General features: G+C 66.9%; 3 protein-coding genes across 3 annotated transcripts in view; 1 reads left to right on the forward strand and 2 right to left on the reverse strand.

Moving 5' to 3' along the window:
* TNS2 (tensin 2) overlaps nt 1–6,596 on the forward strand; it is a 14,608-nt gene extending 8,012 nt beyond the window's left edge. The window contains 15 exon segments of the mRNA XM_063147808.1: nt 146–497; nt 917–1,665; nt 1,713–2,183; nt 2,870–2,882; nt 2,973–3,195; nt 3,456–3,581; nt 3,896–3,988; nt 4,189–4,266; nt 4,753–4,812; nt 5,448–5,494; nt 5,496–5,601; nt 5,604–5,634; nt 5,966–6,034; nt 6,180–6,209; nt 6,311–6,596. Coding sequence (XP_063003878.1) covers nt 146–497; nt 917–1,665; nt 1,713–2,183; nt 2,870–2,882; nt 2,973–3,195; nt 3,456–3,581; nt 3,896–3,988; nt 4,189–4,266; nt 4,753–4,812; nt 5,448–5,494; nt 5,496–5,601; nt 5,604–5,634; nt 5,966–6,034; nt 6,180–6,209; nt 6,311–6,452 — 2,590 coding nt within the window. The 3' untranslated portion in view covers nt 6,453–6,596.
* A 360-nt stretch (nt 6,597–6,956) lies between these two features.
* Nucleotides 6,957–13,150, reverse strand: SPRYD3 (SPRY domain containing 3). Its single transcript, XM_063147768.1, is given in 12 exon segments — nt 6,957–7,798; nt 7,801–7,873; nt 8,421–8,551; nt 8,554–8,574; nt 8,647–8,766; nt 9,569–9,626; nt 9,971–10,120; nt 10,652–10,840; nt 10,948–11,083; nt 11,593–11,717; nt 12,704–12,779; nt 12,970–13,150. Coding segments are annotated over 12 exon segments (1,305 nt in total). The 5' UTR covers nt 13,137–13,150; the 3' UTR covers nt 6,957–7,739.
* Nucleotides 13,151–15,541: 2,391 nt separating this feature from the next.
* Nucleotides 15,542–18,883, reverse strand: MFSD5 (major facilitator superfamily domain containing 5). The gene is made up of 2 exons (XM_063147771.1): nt 18,823–18,883; nt 15,542–18,100 (listed from the first exon to the last, which is right to left on the reverse strand). Exon 2 carries the CDS (start codon nt 18,074–18,076, stop codon nt 16,760–16,762), a length of 1,317 nt encoding a protein of 438 aa, XP_063003841.1. The 5' UTR covers nt 18,077–18,100; nt 18,823–18,883; the 3' UTR covers nt 15,542–16,759.
* Between the last annotated feature and the right edge of the window lie 720 nt (nt 18,884–19,603).

Consider the following 19,603-nt stretch of genomic DNA (forward strand, 5'->3'; position numbering starts at 1 on the left):
TGGTGCCCGTGGGGCTCTGAGGGGCAGCATGGGTGTACGGGGGGGGGTCCCCATGGCCTGAAGGGGTCGGGGAGAGCACGGGGGGTCCCGTGGGGGTTTGGGGGTGCGGGTGGAGGGGGGTTTGACTGCCCTTCTCCCGCCTCAGAGCCCTCCCACACCTGGGGTCCCCTGGATGGCAGCCCCTACGCCCGCGTGCAGAAGAAGGGGGGTCCCTCCTCCCACGGGGGGGAATCAGAGTCCCCAGCCCCCCCCCGGAGCCCCCCACGGCCGCCCCCCCGCCCCCCACGGCCGCCGAGCGCCGGGAGCTGGAGCAGCTGCTGGGGGGGTTCGGGGTTCGGGGGGGCCGCGAGAGCCCCGGCCCGGGGGAGGAGCCCCCCGACACCCCCGAAGCGCTTGGGACCACCCGCAGCCCATGGGAGCCCCGAGGCACTCGGGAGCCCAGCGCCCTACGGGAATCCAACACCCTACAGGACCCCCATATCCCACGGGACCCCCCTCTTCCATGAGACCCCCGTGTCCCACGGGACCCCCCCATCTCACGGGACGCTGCTGTCCTATGGGACCCCAATATCCCATAAGACCCCCCTATCCCACGGGACCCCCCCATTCCATGGGACCCCCGCTCTCCACAGCCCCCCCGGGACCCTGACACCCCACGGCTTCCCCACATCCTGTGCAGCCCCCAAACCCCAGGGGTCCCCCACACACCTATGACCCCTCAAAGCCCTGCGGGACCCTGACACCCCATGGCCCCCCAGCACACCCAGGGGTCCCCAGCTTCCTACGGGAGCCCGGCGCCCCATGGCCCCCCAGCATCCCCCGGGACCCCAATATCGCACGGAGGTCCCTGTGCCATATGGCACCCACAGGACCCCAATATGCCGGGGGTCCCTCAGCCCCCCCGGGACCCTGACACCCCACGGCTTCCCCACATCCTGTGCAGCCCCCAAACCCCAGGGGTCCCCCACACCCTATGACCCTCAAAGCCCTGCGGGACCCTGACACCCCATGGCCCCCCAGCACCCCAGGGGTCCCCAGCTTCCTACGGGAGCCGGCGCCCCATGGCCCCCCAGCATCCCCCGGGACCCCAATATCGCACGGGGTCCCTGTGCCATATGGCACCCACAGGACCCCAATATGCCGGGGGTCCCCGACATTCCACGGGACCCCACTTTCCCAGGACACCCTGGTGCCCAACAGCACCTTGGGATCCCAGGGGACCTTCACATTCCAGGGCTCGCTGCTGCCCTACAGCCCCCCAGCGTCCCACGGCACCCCAACATCCCTGGAGACCCCGACTCCGTACGGCACCCCAACATCCCAGGGGTCCCCATCACCCTATGGGACGCCAAAATCCTACGGGACCCCCCCATCTCACGGATCCCCAACGCCCCAGGGCCCCCACACTCCCCAGAGCCCCCCCCCAGCCCAGAAGTCCCCGGTGTCCTACAGCCCCCCAGTCCCCCACGGGACCCCGCTGATCCACGAGACCCTGACACCCTATGGGACCCCGACATCGCAGGAGAGCCCAGCCCCCCACAGCTCCCCGACATCCTACAGCCCCCCAAAACCCCACGGCACCCCGGCATCCCCCGGGCTCCCCATGTCCCACATCACCCCGATATCCGAGGGACTCCCAGCCCCCCCCATGCCCCACGGCCCCCCGCACCCCTGAGCGCCCCGGGAGCCCACGGGACCCCCTCCCTGCACAGCCCCCCCGCACCCCACGGCATCGCAGCGCCCCAGAGCCCCCCCTGTGCCGCTCACAGCCTCCCGGTGTCCCCCACCCCGCCGAGCCCTTGGGCCCCCCCGTGCCCCCCCCTGTGCCGCCGGGCCAGCCTGGCCCCCTCCCGGGACGCCCCCAAACGGGGGGTGCAGCGCTCGCTGTCCGAGGGGTTCCCCCCGTGGGGGAGCTACGGGCGCCCCGTGGCGGGGGGGTACCTGCTTTTGGGGGGGCTCCCGCCCCTCTGCCCCTGCCAGGACTGCCAGGGCTGGGGGGGCATCTCCCCGCTGCCCACCCGCCCCATTTACGGCGGCCATGGCTGGGGGGACCCCCCCGCGCCGCCTCCGGAGCCCCCGAATTGCCCCCACTGCGGCCGCCCGGGCTGGGAGCGGAGCGGGAGCCCCCCCCGGAAAAGGGGGCTACGACCCCCCCGCCGTGGGGGAGCCCCAGGAGCCGACAGGTAACGATGGGGGCGCGAAGGGGTTAATGGGGGGCTGGGGGGAGTTTGGGTTTGGAGGGATCGAAAGGGTTTGGTGGGGTTAAAGGGGGGATTGAGGGGGGTCTGAAGGGGCTGGGGGCGTTCTGGGGAGGGGTCGTGGCCACAGAGGGCTTGGGGGAGCTGAGGGAGGCTGGGGGATTTGGGGGGGTTAAAGGGGTACCTGGGGGGCGCGGGGGTGTTGGGGAGTGCCGGGGGAAAGGAGACACCGGGGACAGGTCTGTGGAGGCCCCCCCGAGGGTTTTGGGGGTCTCCCATCTCTCTGTGCCCCCCCCCCCCCGAGGGTTTTTGGGGGTCTCCCATGCCCCCCCCCGAGGGTTTTTGGGGGTCTCCTCTCTCTGTGCCCCCCATGAGGATTTTGGGGGTCTCCCCTCTCTCTGTGACCCCCCCCCCCCCCGAGGGTTTTTGGGGGTCTCCTGTCTCTCTGTGCCCCCCCACCCCCAGAGGGTTTTTGGGGTCTCCTCTCTCTCTGTGCCCCCCCCCTCAGAGGGTTTTGGGGTTCTCCCTCTCTCTGTGCCCCCCCTCAGAGGGTTTTTGGGGGTCTCCCTCTCTCTGTGCCCCCCCTCAGAGGGTTTTGGGGTTCTCCCTCTCTCTGTGCCCCCCCTCAGAGGGTTTTTGGGGTTCTCCTCTCTCTCTGTGCCCCCCCTCAGAGGGTTTTTGGGGGTCTCCCTCTCTCTGTGCCCCCCAGGACGGCGGATGCCCCATTGAGGGGACGCCCTGGCCGGGCCCCCCCCGCGCCCCCTCCCCCGGCAGCGGCACCCCCGGTTCCCCCCCGCCGCCGCAGCCGCCCCTGCCCGAGAAGCGGCACCCGCCGGCCCCGGGGGGCCCCGCGACCCCTCCTCACCCCAGCGCAGCCCGGGGGGCGCCCAGGGGAGCGCCCTCGGCGGGGGAGGGGCCGGGCGGGACCCCCCCGGGGGCACCTTCGTGCAGGACACGAGCAAGTTCTGGTACAAACCGGGGCTGTCCCGGGAGGAAGGTACGGGGGTTTGGGGGGGTCCTGAGGGGGATTGAGGGGATCAGGGGAGAACGGGGGGGTCAGCGAGGGGGGGGTCAGCGAGGGGGGGTCAGCGAGGGAGGGGTCAGTGGGTGCTGTGGGGAGCACCGGGGGGTCCGGGAGGGATCTGTGGGGGAGTCACGGCTGAGGTCTGTGGGTGGCTTCGAGGGTTGAACAGGGGGGGTCGGTGGGGTCCCCCCCGTGTGCCCCCTCCCCCGTGTGACCCCCCCGTGTCTCCCCAGCCGTGGCGCTGCTCAAGGCGGCCCCTCCCGGCTCGTTCCTCGTCCGCCGCAGCAGCAGCTTCCCGGGGGCCTTCGGGCTGGCGCTCAGGGTGGGGGTCCCGCCGCCCCGCGCCGCCTCCAGAGCGGGTATGGCCCCCCACAGACCCCCCCGGCGTGCCCCAAATCCACTTCCTATGGAATATTGGGCGGCTGGGAGGGGGGTATCGGGCGTCTCCCAGGGCTCTGACATCCCAACACCCTGGCACCCCTGAAAATCCCCCCAAATTCCCCACCAGCAGCCCCCAAATCTACCCAGAGACCCCCCCCCCCCCCCCGCAGTTCTGGGGGGCCGTGGGGGGTTGGACACCCCCAACACCCCCTGAACCCCCCATGGACACCCCCTGGGGGGGCGGGGGCGATCTCGGGGGTCTCGCTGGCCTCTGACGCCCCCGGCCCCCCAGGGGACCCCCAGGAGCAGCTGGTGCGGCACTTCCTGATCGAGACGGGCCCGAGGGGCGTCAAAATCCGGGGGTGCCCCGAGGAGCCCTACTTTGGTGAGGGGCGCTCGGGGGGCACTGGGGGGGTCTGGGGGGGTCCCAGGTCGGTGGGAGGGGCTGTGGGGGTCAGTGGGTCTCAAGGGGAGCTCTGGGGGCCTCAGAGGGGTCGGTGGGGCGGGTTGGGGTCCGAGGGAATCTGTGGGGGCTTCGGGCAGTCCGTGGGGGTTTTGGGGTGCCCTGACCCCTCTTCTCCCCAGGGAGCCTCCCAGCGCTGGTGCTGCAGCATTCCATCACCCCCATCTCACTGCCCTGCACCCTCCGCATCCCCCACGCAGGTAGGCACCCCAAAAACTGCGGGAACACCCCGAAACCCCCACAGGAACCCCCCCTCCAACTGCGGGTACACCTCCCCAACTCCTTCCCGGGACACACCAAAAGCCCCCGGAGAAACCCAAAGCCATGGGAGACACCCCAAAAACCCCACGGAGACACCCCCAAACTCCCGGAGCCCCCCAAAAGCTCCGCAGGCAAACTCCAAAACTCCCCTGGGAAACCTCCAAAACCCACGAGGAACACCTCACAAACGGCGAGGACACCCCAAAACCCCTACGTGGACCCCTGAACATCCGCTGGATGCCCCAAAACTGCGGGAGCCCCAAAACCGCAGGAACCCCCAAAATTGCGGGGACACCCCCCGAAAAGCTGATGGGACCCCTCAGAGACTGCTCCAGCCCCAAAAGCCCCCAGAGCCCCCCAAACTCCGCCGGCCGGGACAGTTCCGGGGGGCCCGGCCGGCCCCCCACCCTGAGCCTGCCTCCCAGAGCTGCAGGAGGAGCCCCCGGAGCCGCCGGGACCCCCCAATGTCAGCACGGCGGAGCCCTCCTGAGGCAGGGGGCAGGTGGGGCTGGGCACGGGGGGCACCGGAGTGGGGGCACTGGCGTGGGAGGGGCACTGGGGCACTGCAGGCACGGGCATTGGGTCACCGTGTGGGGCTGGCAGCGGGACAGGGGGCCCTGCGGGGGCAGGTCCGGTTTTGGGGAGGTTGGGCCCAGTTTGCGGACACTGGTCCTGGTTTTGGGGTGCTGGTCCCGGTTTTGGGGACTCTGGTCCGGTTTTGGGGTGCTGGTCCTGGTTTTGGGGTGCTGGTCCCGGTTTTGGGGACACTGGTCCCGGTTTTGGGGTGCTGGTCCTGGTTTTGGGGTGCTGCTCCTGGGTTTGTAGTGCTGGTCCCGGTTTGGGGTGCTGCTCCTGGTTTTGGGAGGCTGGTCCTGGTTTGGGGTGCTGGTCCTGGTTTTGGGTGGCTGGTCCCGGTTTTGTGGTGCTGGTCCCGGGTTTGGGTGCTGGTCCTGGTTTTGGGGAGGCTGGTCCCGGTTTGGGGTGCTGTCCTTGTTTTGGGGAGGCTGGTCCCGGTTTGGGGTGCTGGTCCCGGTTTGGGGTGCTGGTCCGGGTTTGGGGTGCTGGTCCCGGGTTTGGGGTGCTGCTCCTGGTTTGAGCAGCTCCCCCCGTTGCCCCCCAGCCTGCTCCGTGCTGTTCCTGGGCTCGGTGGGCACCGAGGCCCTGACTGGGGCCCCAGGCCGTGGCCAAGGCCGTGGGGTCCCTCCTGGAGGGGGCCTCGAGCGCGGGGGGGTCCCCGCGGCCCCCCCCCAGCCCCGTGCACTTCAAGGTGTCGGTGCAGGGATCACCCTGACGGACCGGCAGCGCAAGTGAGGCACCCCCGAACCCCCGAACCCCAAACCCAGACCCCTCTGAGCCCCCACAAAGCCCAAACCCAGACCCCTCTGAGCCCCACAACCCAAACCCCGACCCTCCCCAAACCTCCCAACCCCCACACCAGGGCCCCTTCAAACCGAGATCCCCCAAAACCACCGACCCCCCAAACCTCCCAAGCCCGAAACACCGACCTCCAACGCCCAAACCACCGACCCCTGGAAACCCTGAATCCCCAAACCACTGATCCCCCAAACCCCGACACCCCCCGAACCCCTCGGCACCCTGCCCTGCCCCTCACCCGTGCCCCCCCCGCTGCCCCCCCAGACTGTTTTTCCGCCGGCACTACCCCGTGAGCAGCGTCACCCACTGCGGCACCGACCCGCAGGAGCGCCGGTGAGGGGGCACGGGGGGGCACAGGAGGGGCACGGAGAGGGCACAGGGGGGCAAGGGGGGGGACGGGGGGGCACGGGGGGGGCACGGGGGGAACCCCCACCTCCCAAACCCTCCCTGACCTCCCAACCCCTCCAACCACCCCCAGGTGGGCAAACCCCGACGGGACCACGGCCAGGTAGGTGGGGAGACCCCAGAACGGGACCCCCGGGAAGGAGGGGGGGGCACGGCTCTGACTCTGGCCTTACACCCCCCCCCCCCCCCGCCGGCCCCCCCCAGGATTTTCGGGTTCGTGGCGAAGCAGGCGGGGGCGCCGGGGGGGGGCAACGCGTGCCACGTGTTCGCGGAGCTGGACCCCGAGCAGCCAGCGGGCGCCATCGTCACCTTCGTCACCAAAGTGCTGCTGGGGACGCGGCACTGAGGGACACCGGGGACCGCCCCCGCACCCAAAAACCCCCCCGAGGCAGGGGGGGCTCGGGGGCACCCTCCAAACCCAGTGGGACTCCCCCCCCCCACGTTCACAGAGGTCCTGCTGGGGACACGACACTGAGGGACCCCCAAACCACCCTGGGGACCCCCAGAACACCCTGGAGTCCCCTGTGCCAAGGGGGGGGGGACAAGGGGACACACATAACCAACCCCCTCCATCATCACCTTCATCACCACGGTCTTGAACACCCCCAAACCCCCCCCAAAACCACCCCCGGATCCCCCAAACCCTCCAGACACCCCGATTTGAGGGAGCACAAGGGGACCCCCATAATCGTCCTTCCCACCATCTTAAGCACCAAAGTCCTACTGGGGACCCCCAAACTCCCCCTTAAACCCTCCCAATACTCCCCAGACCCTCCAACAGCCCTTGAAGGCCCCCCAAAACTTCCTATACCCCCCTGACCGTCCCCTCAAGTGAAGAAGTGGAGGTTGGTAGAAAAGGGGGCACAGGACACCCCCTGCAATTTGGGGGTCCTGGAGGAACCCCAATAAATCTACATTTATTTTGGTGTAAGAAATGGGTTTATTTGGGGGGGGGGGGGGCGGCATGGGGACCCCCCCCCGCCATGTGCAAACATCAAAGGGGACCCCAAAACCAGCCCAGCCCCCAGCACGGAGCTGGGGACTCTGGGGGTTCCGTGGAATTGGAAGGGTCTGGTTACATTCATGATGGGGGACCCCAAATTCTGCCCCCTGGAACCCCCCCAGGAATGGGGAGCGCTGGAAGAGATGAGGGGTGCAAGTGTGATTTGGGGGGCACTGGGGGTCAGTGGAGTGGGAGGGGTTGGGTGGGTGGGGACGGTCAAGGGGGTGATTTGGGGGGCTCTGGTTGGGGGCACGAGGGTCACCCATTGTGGGAGGGGCAGGACTGACACCCCAAATCCACCTGGGGGTCACTGGGATAATTGGGGGGGGGACAGGATTGAGTCCCCCAAAAATGAGGGGGCCATGGCTGAGACTCCCCAAAAACCATCCAGGGGGGCATGGGTGGGGGGTACTTTTGAGGGGGGATTCAATGAGGGGAACCCCCCACCCCAAAGAGGCCCCATAAGAGGAACATTATGGGGGTGGGGCAGGAGTGAACCCCCTAAAAACCACCTTGGGGGGGTCCCCACTGCTGTGGAAACCCCCTAAAGTGCACTGGGAGGGCCCGGTGGGGGACACCAGGAGCACCGCAGGGTTTTAGGTTTTGGGGGGCCCCACGCGGATCCCCCCTTTATCCACTCAGGGGGTGCAGGTCCACCTTGACCTTCTCACCAGTGCTGAGCATCCCACAGTGGGGAAGAGCCCCCCGGGGGGGGACCCCAACCTCCTGCGCCCCACGACCATCCCGTTCCGAGTGAAGAACACCTGGGGGAGCACAAACCGGGGGGGTCACCCCGAGACTGGGGGGCAGCAGACAGACCCCCCCCCCCCAAAATAACAGGGGTGAAGGGGGGGAGTAAGGCAAGGAAAGATGAGCCAAAAGGGGGTGTAGGGGATTTTTGGGTGACAGGGCACAAACACAGGGAGGGGGGTTCAGGGACACACAGCAGAGTCACCCGAAAATGTGAGGGGGGGGCGGGGAGACCCCAATCTCCAATAAAGTGGGGGCAAAGGGGGTGACCCCAGGGTGAGGCACGGTGAGGGAACCCAAGGGGGGATTTTTGGTGTGATGGAGGGTCCAGGGGTGCAGCACAAGCACGTGTGGGGATCGCAGACAAACCAGGGGTCACCCTAAAATATTAGGGGGGGTGGGACACCCCAATCCCCCAAAATCCCAGATGGATTCAAGAGGATCCCTACGATGGACAAAGGAGAATTTTGGGGTGAAGGAGGAGCTTTTTGGGGCTTTCTTAGGGCACAGTTTTTTGTTTTTTTTTTTTTTTTTTTTTTTTGCGGGTATCCCCACCCTTACCACGACCTTCCTGCCCTCCTGCTCCTGCTCCATGTCCTCCCCATCCTCTTCTTCCTCCTCCTCTTCCTCCTCCTCCTCCTCCTCCTCCTCCAGGTACATCACGTTGCGCACCTTCACCTTCACCTCGGGGGCTCCGAGGCGTCATCGCTGTCACCTGGGGCGGGGACAAGGGTGAGGGGCCCGCCCCGAGCCCGCCCAGCCTCGGGGGGCCGCAGCCCCGCGGTACCTTCGCTGTCCCGGCCGTAGTCCCGAGGGAACATGATCCCACAGCCCATCACGTCGCCCTTGTAGCAGCGGGGGCCGAAGGGATCTCCGACCCCGCTGCCATGGAACAGCTTTCCGTCGTCTGTAGGGGAGACCTCGAATTAGGGGGAACCCCCCAGTTCGTGGAAGAAACCCCGAGATACCCTCCATGGCAGTGCACCCCAAAGAAAGGGGGAGAAACGGGCTGAAATAGGGGAGGAGGAGGAGGAAGGGAAAAGGAGCAAGGGGACAACTGGGATGGAGGTGCACAGAGGGATCCCCAAATCATGTCATGAGGAGGAGCCCTCCATGGGGCTGCATCCCAAAAACAGAAGAGGGAGGGAAAGGGAAAGGGAGGGAGGGAAGGGAAAGGAAAAGGAAAAGGAAAAGGAAAAGGAAAAGGAAAAGGAAAAGGAAAAGGAAAAGGAAAAGGAAAAGGAAAAGGAAAAGGAAAAGGAAAAGGAAAAGGAAAAGGAAAAGGAAAAGGAAAAGGAAAGGAAAAGGAAAAGGAAAAGGAAAAGGAAAAGGAAAAGGAAAAGGAAAAGAAAGGAAAAGGAAAAAAGGATGAAGGAGGTGAAAGGGAAAAGGGGGAGAAAGGAGCTAAAAGGGTGGAAAAGGGGGAGGAAGAGGCCACAGGGCCCCCCACCCCAAGGTGCTGGAAACCACCCCTCAGATCTCCCCATAGAAGTGCACCCCAAAAAAAGGGAGGATACTGGTTGGGAAAGGAAGAGGATGAAGAGGAAAAAGATGGAGGAAGGAAGAAGGGAGGTTGCAACCCAAATAAAGAGGAAAAATGGGAAAGGGGTTTTCAGGGGCAGAAAGAGTACAAGGAGGTGCCACTATTGGGGTCCCGTGTTTGGGGGGTTCCGGCATCTGGGGGTCCCCCCCACTTTTGGGGGGCTCACCTGCATGGTAGGCCACCGAGCCCCTGCTCCAGCCAGGGTGACGATTTTTGGGGTAATCCTGGGGGGGGCACAGGGGAGGGACAGAGGTGAAGGCAATGGCAATGTGGGGGGTCAAGCCCCCCCCCAACTCACAGACCCCAATTTCCCCCCCCCAGACCCTCATTTCTGACACCCTACCCCCACCTTTCGGGGAGGAGCTCCAGCCCCCCCGTACCCCAAACCTGAGCCCCCTCCCCTCCTTCCATGGCCACTCCCAGCCCTGCAGGAGGCTCCAGCCCCCCTTTACTCCCTCTGTAACCCCCAGACCCCCATTTTTGACCCACTTCCCTACCACCCCCAGCTCCGGAGGTGTCTCCACCCCCGCCAGCCCCCCCGTACCCCAATTCCGAGCCCCCCGCGCACCTTCCTGGCCACGCCCAGGGCGATGTAGCACTTCTCGCCGGGGTCCAGGATCTCCAGCTCGAAGTAGTGGCTGCGGGGGCTGAGCGGCCGCCGCGCCTGGGCCAGCCCCACATCCACGATGCTCTTCCCCTTCCCCACGTACTCCAACACCTGGGGGGGCGCGGGGGGGCTCAGAGAGGGGGGAAAGGGGGCGCCCCCCAACCCGGACCAGCCCCAGATCCACAAAATTCATTCCCTTCCCCACTTAAAACCAGCACCTGGGAGGGTTTGAGCGGTGCTGGGGGAGTTGGGGGATCACAGGGGCTGAGAGGGGGAGCCATAGAGGGTTGGGGGGGATGCACAGGGGATTTGAGGGGCACCCAAGAACCCCCAGACTCCTGATGTTTCTGCTGGGACCCCCTTAGCCCAGCCCCGTGTCACAGCCCCCCTTTTCACCCTCCCCAGGATTGGGGACCCTTTTTATCCCATCCCCAAAACTGTCCTCACTCAAACTCCCAGAGCCCAGCTCTTCTCACCTCATAACCTCAATCTCCGACCTCCCAACCCAGGGAGGGGATCCAATCTCATCCAACCCCATTCCCCTGCACCCTCATTCTGAGCCCCCTCCCCACCCCCCTGGGCCATCCCCAGCCTGGGGGAGGCTCCAGCCCCCATTTCCCCGCCGGGCTCCCGGGTGCTCACGGAGCCGTAGAGCCGCACGTCGTGGAGCCTCCCCCACTCCTCCTCCAGGCTGTCCACCAGCATGGCCCCCCCCTCATCCTCGGGGGGCCCGGGGGGGGGCAGGTGCAGCCGAACCTCCTCGCCCAGCGAGTGCAGCCCCACGGCTGGGAACAGCCCCGGGGGCGACAGGGGCACCCCCAGACCCCCCACCTGCAATTGAGGGAGCCAGGGCGTCAGGGGGGCTCAGGGGCACCCCCAGGCCCCCCATCTGGGATTTAGGGAAACTCCAAAGTAGGAAGTGGGGGGGATCCCCTCACCCTCTGGCCGTTCTTGGTGAAGAAAACCTGGGCTGGGGGGGCTCCGAACGAGCCCCTCTCAACGCCACAGCCGATCCGGTCCCCGGAGCTGCACTTGGAGCCGAACTGGCGCCCCTTGGCCCGGCCACTGTAGAGCCTGGGGCACCCCAAAACCGGGGGGACCCCAAAAAGGGGGGGTCAGATTGGGGGGGGTGTCACTAAGGCCCCAGTGCCTCCCAGCACCTCCCAGTCCTGCTGCCCCCCTGGCTCCCCCATATCCAACACCCCCAAGGCCCAGCGCTCCCCAGTATCCAAAACCCCCATATCCAACACCCCTCAATATCTGACACCCCCAATGTCCCAACACTCCCCAATATCCAAAACCCCCAAGCTCCCAACACTCCCCCATATCCAACACCCCTCAATATCTGACACCCCCAATGTCCCAACACTCCCCAATATCCCGACACCCCTGCTATCCCAATACCCCTGACATCCCCAATCATTTAATTCCTCATCTCACATCCTGACATCTACCAGCGTCCTGAAATTCCTTACTATCCCAACACCCGCAATTATCCCAACACTTCTCCGCCACCTATCGCGACATCCCCACTCCCCGAACGATCCCGCCCTCCCGGCCCCGCCCCCGCTATCGCGACTCACTTTCCATCATCGGCGTGGTAGGCGACGGAGCCGGGCCCCCATCCCGGGGGGTGCTCGAGGCTGTGGCAGTGCGGGACCAGCCCCACGGCGATGGTGCCGCGGACGCCGCTGTCCACGATGGACACCTGGGCACGGCCCGGGGGGGGTCAGGGCTCCGTGTCCGCCGGGACAGACACCGGGACAGGCCCCGGGACAGCCCCCCGGGACAACAACCGGGACAACCACCGGGACAACAACCGGGACAGACACCGGGACAGACACCGGGACAGCCCTCCGGGACAGACACCGGGACAGACACCGGGACAGCCCCCCGGGAGACAGCCCCCGGGACAACAACCGGACAACCACCGGGACAACAACCGGGACAGACACCGGGACAGACACCGGGACAGCCCCCCGGGACAGACACCGGGACAGACACCGGGACAGCCCCCCGGGACAGACACCGGGACAGACACCGGGACAGCCCCCCGGGAGACAGCCCCCCGGGACAACAACCGGGACAACCACCGGGACAACCACCGGGACAGACACCGGGACAGACACCGGACAACAACCGGGAACAACAACCGGGACAACAACCGGGACAGACACCGGGACAGACACCGGGACAACCCCCGGGACAAGCCCCCCAGGACAGACACTGGGACAGACACTGGGACAGACACCGGGACAGACACCGGGACAACAACCGGGACAACCCCCCAGGACAGGCCCCCCGGGACAACAACCGGGACAACCCCCGGGACAGACACCGGGACAACCCCCCGGGACAGCCCCCCGGGACAACCCCCGGGACAACAACCGGGACAGACACCGGGACAACAACCGGGACAACCACCGGGACAACAACCGGGACAGACACCGGGACAGACACTGGGACAGACACCGGGACAACCCCCGGGACAACCCCCGGGACAGGCCCCCCGGGACAGACACTGGGACAGACACCGGGACAGGCCCCCCGGGACAGACACCGGGACAGGCCCCGGGACAGGCCCCCCGGGACAGGCCCCCCGGGACAGGCCCCCCGGGACAGGCCCCCCGGGACAGGCCCCCCGGGACAGACACCGGCACAGACACCGGCACAGCCCCCGCAGCCCCGGCTCACCTCGAAGTAGTTGCTGTCGCGGGTCAGCGGCCGCGGGGCCACGTAGCAGCCGACCTCGCCCGAGGGGCCGCGGTAGCTGCGGGGAGCGGGGTGGGGCTGAGACAAGCCCCGACCCCCCCCGGTACCCTCAGCCCCCCCTCAGCTCCGCGGGTGCCCCCAGCCCCGTCCCATCCCCCCGGGTGCATCCCCCACCTTCCTTCCTTCCTTGGGCCCCCCAGCCCCTTTCTGTGGGTGCCCCCGGCCCCTCCTGGGGCTCCCCCCGGTACCTGAGGGTGTCCCCGTCCACCAGGATGTGCCGGGCGCGTTCCTGGCAGCGCAGGCCCCGATCTCGGTCGCGATCCCGGTCCCGGTCCCGGCCCTCCCGCACCTCCCGGATCTCCCGGATCCGCCGGCGCCAGTTGAGGAACCTGAAGTGCAGGTTCAGGTCATCCATGGCGGGGGGCTCCTGCGGGGAGGCAACGCTGGGACCCCCGAAAGGACGGGTGGGACCGACACAGCCGAAAGTGACACCCCGAGTCGGCCAGGAACCCCCCGAACCCGAGATCCCCCAAAACCGCCCCCCAAACACACACCTGGCACCCCAAACACACACCTGACACCCCAAAACCGCCCCCCAAACACACACCTGACACCCCAAACACACACCTGACACCCCAAAACTGCCCCAAACACACACCTGACACCCCAAACACACACCTGACACCCCAAAACTGCCCCCAAACACACACCTGACACCCCAAACATACACCTGACACCCCAAACATACACCTGACACCCCAAACACACACCTGACACCCAAAACTGCCCCCAAACACACACCTGACACCCCAAACACACACCTGGCACCCCAAACACACACCTGGCACCATAAAACCGCCCCCCAAACACACACCTGACACCCCAAACACACACCTGACACCCCAAAACTGCCCCCAAACACACACCTGACACCCCAAACACACACCTGACACCCCAAAACCGCCCCCAAACACACACCTGACACCCCAAACACACACCTGACACCCCAAAACCGCCCCCAAACACACACCTGGCACCCCAAACACACATCAGGCACCCAAACACACACCTGACACCCCAAAACTGCCCCCAAACACACAGCTGACACCCCAAAACCGCCCCAAACACACACCTGGCACACCCAAATCACACCTGACCCCCCCCAAAATCACACCTGACTTCCCCCAAATCACACCTGACATACCCAAATCACACCTGACACCCCAAAACCCACACCTGGCACACCCAAATCACACCTGACACCCCAAAACCCACACCTTTCACATCCCAAATCACACCTGACACACCCAAATCACACCTGACATCCCCCAAACCCACACCTGGCACACCCAAATCACACTTGAAGACCCCCCCCACCCCAAATCACACCTGGCACACCCAAATCACATCGGGCACACCTAAATCACACTTGACACCTCCAAACCCACACCTGGCACGCCCAAATGACACTTGATCCCCCCAAATCACACCTGGCAGCCCAACCCCGACCCTCGCCCCACACCGAGGTCCCCCCATGCCGGGGGTCTCCCTTCCCATCCCCAGCACCCCCCAACCCCCCCGTTCCCCCCGCACCGCGGCCGCCCCCCACCACGCGACCCCCCCCCGACCACCCCAGTTCCGCCCAGGACCCCCAAATCGCTGCCGTACCCCCCAGCCCGGGCTCTCTCCGTGCCCCCAGAGCTCCTCAGGACCCCTCCCCATCTCCCTCGGAGCCCCCAGCGCCCCTTACCGGGGGTCCCGCCCCCTCCATGGGCCGCGCTCACATCCGGGTCCCACTCGCTTCCGCCTCCCTGTGCCCGCCCACTGTGCTCCGGAGACCAATCGCCACCCGCTGCGCCCCGACTGACGGCTCCCTCGGCCAATCGGAGGACGAAACGGGAGGAAGGCGGAGCCTAGCGAGGAAAGCGGGGAGGGCGCGTCACGATCACGTGACATTGCAGGCATGGGGGGCGAGGTGTAAGGGCGCCCCCTGCAGGACGGGGGGACTGGGGGGAACTGGGAAGGACTGGGGGGAACTGGGAAGGACTGAAGGGGACTGAGGGAACTGGGGGGACTGGGGGAACTGGGGGGACTGAGGGGGACTGGGGGGAACTGGGGGGACTGGGGGGAACTGGGAAGGACTGAGGGGGACTGGGGGGAACTGGGAAGGACTGGGGGGAACTGGGGGGACTGAGGGGGACTGGGGGGAACTGGGGGCACTGAGGGGGACTGGGGGGAAGTGGGAAGGACTGAGGGGGACTGGGGGAACTGGGAAGGACTGGGGGGAACTGGGGGGACTGAGGGGGACTGGGGGAAACAGTGGGGAGTGGAGGGAACTGGAGAGAACGGGGGGGACTGGGAGGAACTGTGGGGAACTGGGAGAACTGGGGGGGACTGGGAAGGACTGGGGGGAACTGGGGGGTACTGGGGGGACTGGGGGAAACCGTGGGGAGTGGAGGGAACTGGGGAGAACGGGGGGGACTGGGAGGGACTGGGGGGAACTGGGGGAAACCATGGGGAATGGAGGGAAGTGGGGAGAACTGGGGGGGACTGGGGACAACTAGGAAGGACTGGGGGGATTGGGGGGAATGGAGGAAACTGTGGAGACAGGTGGGAACTGGGAGGATGGGGGGGTTACTGGGAGGACTGGGGGAACTGGAGGATACTGGGGGCACTGAGGGGCTCAGCTTGGGGACAAAGCAGTGCTGTGCTCGCACTGGAGATGTGGCTGGACTGGGAGTCACTGGTTTGAACTGGGGCCGCACTGGGGGGGTTTTAGGGTCCCCCAGACCCAGGGGGAGGAGCAGGACTTCACAACACTTCTGCTGGGTGGGTTTATTAGAAATTAATTAAGTTATTAATACACCCCCACCCCCATGCCAGCACACGGGGCTGGTCACAGGCCACAGCTGGTCTGGTGTCCCCATGTCCCCTCTGCTGTGCTGTGGGGGAGGTGGCACTGTGACTGTCACAGCCCAGGGGTTACCTGGGGGTGCACCAGTGTCCCCATCCCCTCGTTATGGGGGTGACACCGTGATCTGTCCCAGCTCAGTGTCACCTCGGGCTGTCCCCATGTTGCCACCCAGAGCTTGTTGGGATGGCACTGGTAATGGGTCACCAGCAGAGCTGTGTCACCATCGGGGTGTCCCAGTGTCACTGTCACCTACATTTCATTATGGAGGTGACACTGTGACCTGTCACAGCTTAATATCACCAGTGGGGTGTGCCAGTGTCACTGTCACCCACAGCTCAGCCATGGGGGTGACACCGTGACCTGTCACAGTTCCTTGTCATGATCGGGGTGTCCCAGTGTCACTGTCACCCAAAGTCCATCATGGGGTGGCACTGTGACCCACTGCAGTTCAGTGTCCTCAAGGAGTGTCCCAGCCACCCACAGTCCACTGTGGGGTGACACTGTGACCCCTCACCGCTCAGTGTCCCCATGGGGTGTTTCTGTCACTCACAGCTCAGCACAGGGGTCACACTGTGACCGCATCACTGCCTGATGACCCCATGGGCTTGCCCTGTGTCCCTGACCCTGTCACATTCTGGTGTCCCTGTTGAGCTGCCCCAATGTTCCTGTCCCAGACAGGTGCTACTGTCCTTGCCCCCGTAAAATCCCAGTGCTCCATCAAGCTGTCCCTGTGTCCCTGGTGTCCCCATTGAGCTGTCCCGGTGCTCCTGTCACTGTCACATCCCAGTGTCTCTGCCCTTCTCATATCTCGGTGTCCCTGTCACACCTTGGTGTCCCCACTGAGCTGTCCTGCTGTCCCTGTCACACCCCAGCATTACACCCCTATGTCCCTGTCCCACCCTGTTATGCCCCTGGAGCTGTCGCAGTGTCCCTGTCCCATTCCAGTGTCCCCATCGAGGTGTCCCAGCGTCCCTATCCCCATCGAGCTGTCCCAGTGTCCCTGTCTCTGTCACAGCCCAGTGTTCCTGTCACACCTTGGTGACCCCCTCAAACTGTCCCAGTGTCCCCACCAGAGCCAGGTGTCGCTGCTGAGCTGTCCCAGTGTCCCTGTCCCGGTGCGCCTGTCACTCCCCGGTGTCCCCCTCGAGCAGCCCCTCGTCCCCCACCCTCAGCCCCTCGTCCCCACGGCTGGTGCCCAGGACCCCCCCGGCCGCCGCCAGCGCCACCAGCGCCGCCAGGGCGGCGGCCCCGAGCACGGCGCGCGTCCCCGCGGGGTCCCCGGGCAGCGCCGGCAGCGCCAGCGCCACCGCCAGGCCCAGCGGCAGCCGCAGCCACCGCGCCCCTCCCGCCGCGTCCCCGCCGCGCTCCAGCCGGCGCCGCAGGAACGCCATGGCCGGGAAGTAGATCCCGCAGGAGAGCTGCAGCAGCAGCACGGCGAGGAAGTCGCCGGGGGCGTCCAGCGGCAGGGCCAGCAGCACGAGGGCCAGCGCCAGCAGCAGCACGGAGCCGGGCAGGAGCCGCAGCGGCTGCAGCCGGAGCCTCCCGGTGGCGCCGCGCCGGAACAGCGCCGAGCCCGCGGCGCTGGCGGCCGTGAACGCCGAGAAGGCGATTCCTAGCGGGATCCCGTGCGCCTCCAGCACGGGCGTCCAAAGGAAGGCGAAGATGAGCAGGATGCTCTCCACCAGGGCCTGCACCAGCCCCAGGAGCAGCGCCCGGGGCTCGGACACGAGGCCCCGAAGGCCTTCCCCGCAGGCCTTCCCGCAGGGCCGGCTCTTGCCGTAGTTCTCATCCCAGTTTTTGCCAGCGAAGATCCCCGAGAGGGCCAGGAAGGGCAGCGCCGCCAGGAACGGGGCTGCGGGGCCCAGCGGCAGCACCTCGGCCAGCAGCCAGGCCAGCAGGCCGGCTGCCACGGCCAGGCCGCTGTTCCAGAGCGCCACGCGCGAGAAGGTGTCGGGAATCCACTCGGCAGGGAAGTCGTGGCGCTCCAGGTGCTCGTGGAGGTACCAGCACTCAAAGGCCGAGAAGAGCAGCGAGGTGCCGAGCCCCGCCAGGACCCGGGCGGCCGCCAGGGCCAGGAAATCGTGCGAGAGCTGCAGCAGGCAGGACACGGAGCACAGCCCCGACGACAGCACACAGGACTTCTTCCGGCCCAGCCGATCCACGAAAAGCCCCGAGACGAGGCCGAAGGCGACGTTGGAGGCGAAGCCGCACGAGTAGAGGGCGGCGATCTGGCTGCGCAGGAAGCCGCGGCTGTGCAGCAGCTGGAAGAGCAGCGGGCCCTGCAGCCAGTCGGCGGCCAGCGCCGGCAGGTAGCCCAGCAGGAAGCGCCGCTGGAAGCCGCGGAACGCGGGGTTGGAGGGCGGGGGGCGGCGCGGGGCCGGCTCCAGAGCCAGGCAGGTGAGGAGGAGGAGGGCGAGGGCAGAGCAGGGCAGCAGGAACATGGTGGGGAGGGGGCTCAGGAGGGCCTGGGGAAGGGAAAAAGGGAGATCAGCGCTAGGAGGAACTGGGAGAGTCCAGAGATGCCACCCAGGTGCCCCAAATTCCCCAGACAGCCCCAGGGACCCCCCACCCCACAGGGACCCCCAGCATCACTGATAGGCCACACATTCCCCACAGCTCCTCCCAAGGCCACCCAGACCCCCCCCCAGGCCCCACAGACCCCAAACCCCCCCTGTCAGTGCCCCTGTCACACCTTGGTGTCCCCACTGAGCTGTCCTGCTGTCCCTGTCACACCCCAGCATTACACCCCTATGTCCCTGTCCCACCCCGGTGTCCCCTGGAGCTGTCCTAATGTCCCTGTCTCTGTCACAGCCCAGTGTCCCTGTCCCACCCCAGTGTCCCTATCGAGCTGTCCCAGCGCCCCTATCCCCATTGAGCTGTCCCAATGTCCCTGTCCCACTCCAGTGTCCCCGTGAAGCTGTCCCAGTATCCCTGTCTCTGTCACAGCCCACAATCCCCCACAGACCCCCATACACCCCACGCTCCAGATTCCCACGGGCCCCACACAGAACCTCCATAGACTCTCCATAAGACCCTCACAGAACCCCCACACCCCTCCCACAGGAGCCTCGCACCCCAAATCCTCCTTAAACCCCCCCATATACCCCCTACAGCGCCACACAGAGCCCCCTCCACTCCCACAGCCCTCCCCGACCTGAGAGTTGCCCCATAGGATGCCCCCGGACACCTCTCAGACGCTCCAAAGCCCCTCCATCCCTTCCGGTAACCCCCGGGTCCCTCAGGGTCCCCCCCCATACCCCCGGGCCCCGCCGGCGTCGCAGCTGCTCCGCGGCGCCTCTACCGAGCCACTTCCGCTTCCGGTCCCATGTGCGCCGCCATGTTGGCCCGTGCCACGTGACACCGGGGCCCCGCCCCCTCACGGGCCCCCCAGGTCCCCACGGAGACCCCCGGGGACCGGTGGGGACCCCCCGAGGGACCCCCAGACAGCGCACGGGGGATTGCGGAGACCCCCGAGTGTCCCCCACTGTACCCCCCGCGGGGGGTTTGCGGCATCCCAGCCCAAAGAGCCGCCCAGTGGCACGCTCAGGGGGGTTTGTGGGGACCCCCGCCCTCAGAGAGCTCGTGCGAAGAGCCTCGAGCAAACCCCCCCGGTAACCCCCGGTACCCCCTGGAACCCCCTCTCCGTGTCCCGGTACCGGGGGCTGCCCTGCCCGCCCCTCACTCACCGCCGCCTCCGGGGGTCCGCGCTGCGGCGCGGGGGGGCCGGGCCCCCCTCACTTGAGGCTCAGGCGGGGCCGGGGGGGGACGCGGCGCGGGGGGGGGCAGCATCGGGGGTGACACGGGGGAGGACACGCGGGGGGGTGGCACTGGGGACAGGCGGCGGGGGCGCAGCACGGGGGGCGGCAGGGCGGGGGGTGATACTGGAGGCAGCAGGGAGGGGGGTGACACTGGGGGCGGCAGGGCAGGGGGGGACACTGGGGACAGCAGGGCAGGGGGTAGCACTGGGG

This window comes from Melospiza melodia, unplaced genomic scaffold, assembly GCF_035770615.1.
Source record: "Melospiza melodia melodia isolate bMelMel2 unplaced genomic scaffold, bMelMel2.pri scaffold_51, whole genome shotgun sequence".
Classification (NCBI taxonomy): Eukaryota; Metazoa; Chordata; class Aves; order Passeriformes; family Passerellidae; genus Melospiza; species Melospiza melodia.

Coding starts and splice junctions, on each gene's coding strand:
- MFSD5 (XM_063147771.1), bottom strand. CDS start 18,076: ATGTTCCTGCTGCCCTGCTCTGCCCTCGCCCTCCTCCTCCTCACCTGC.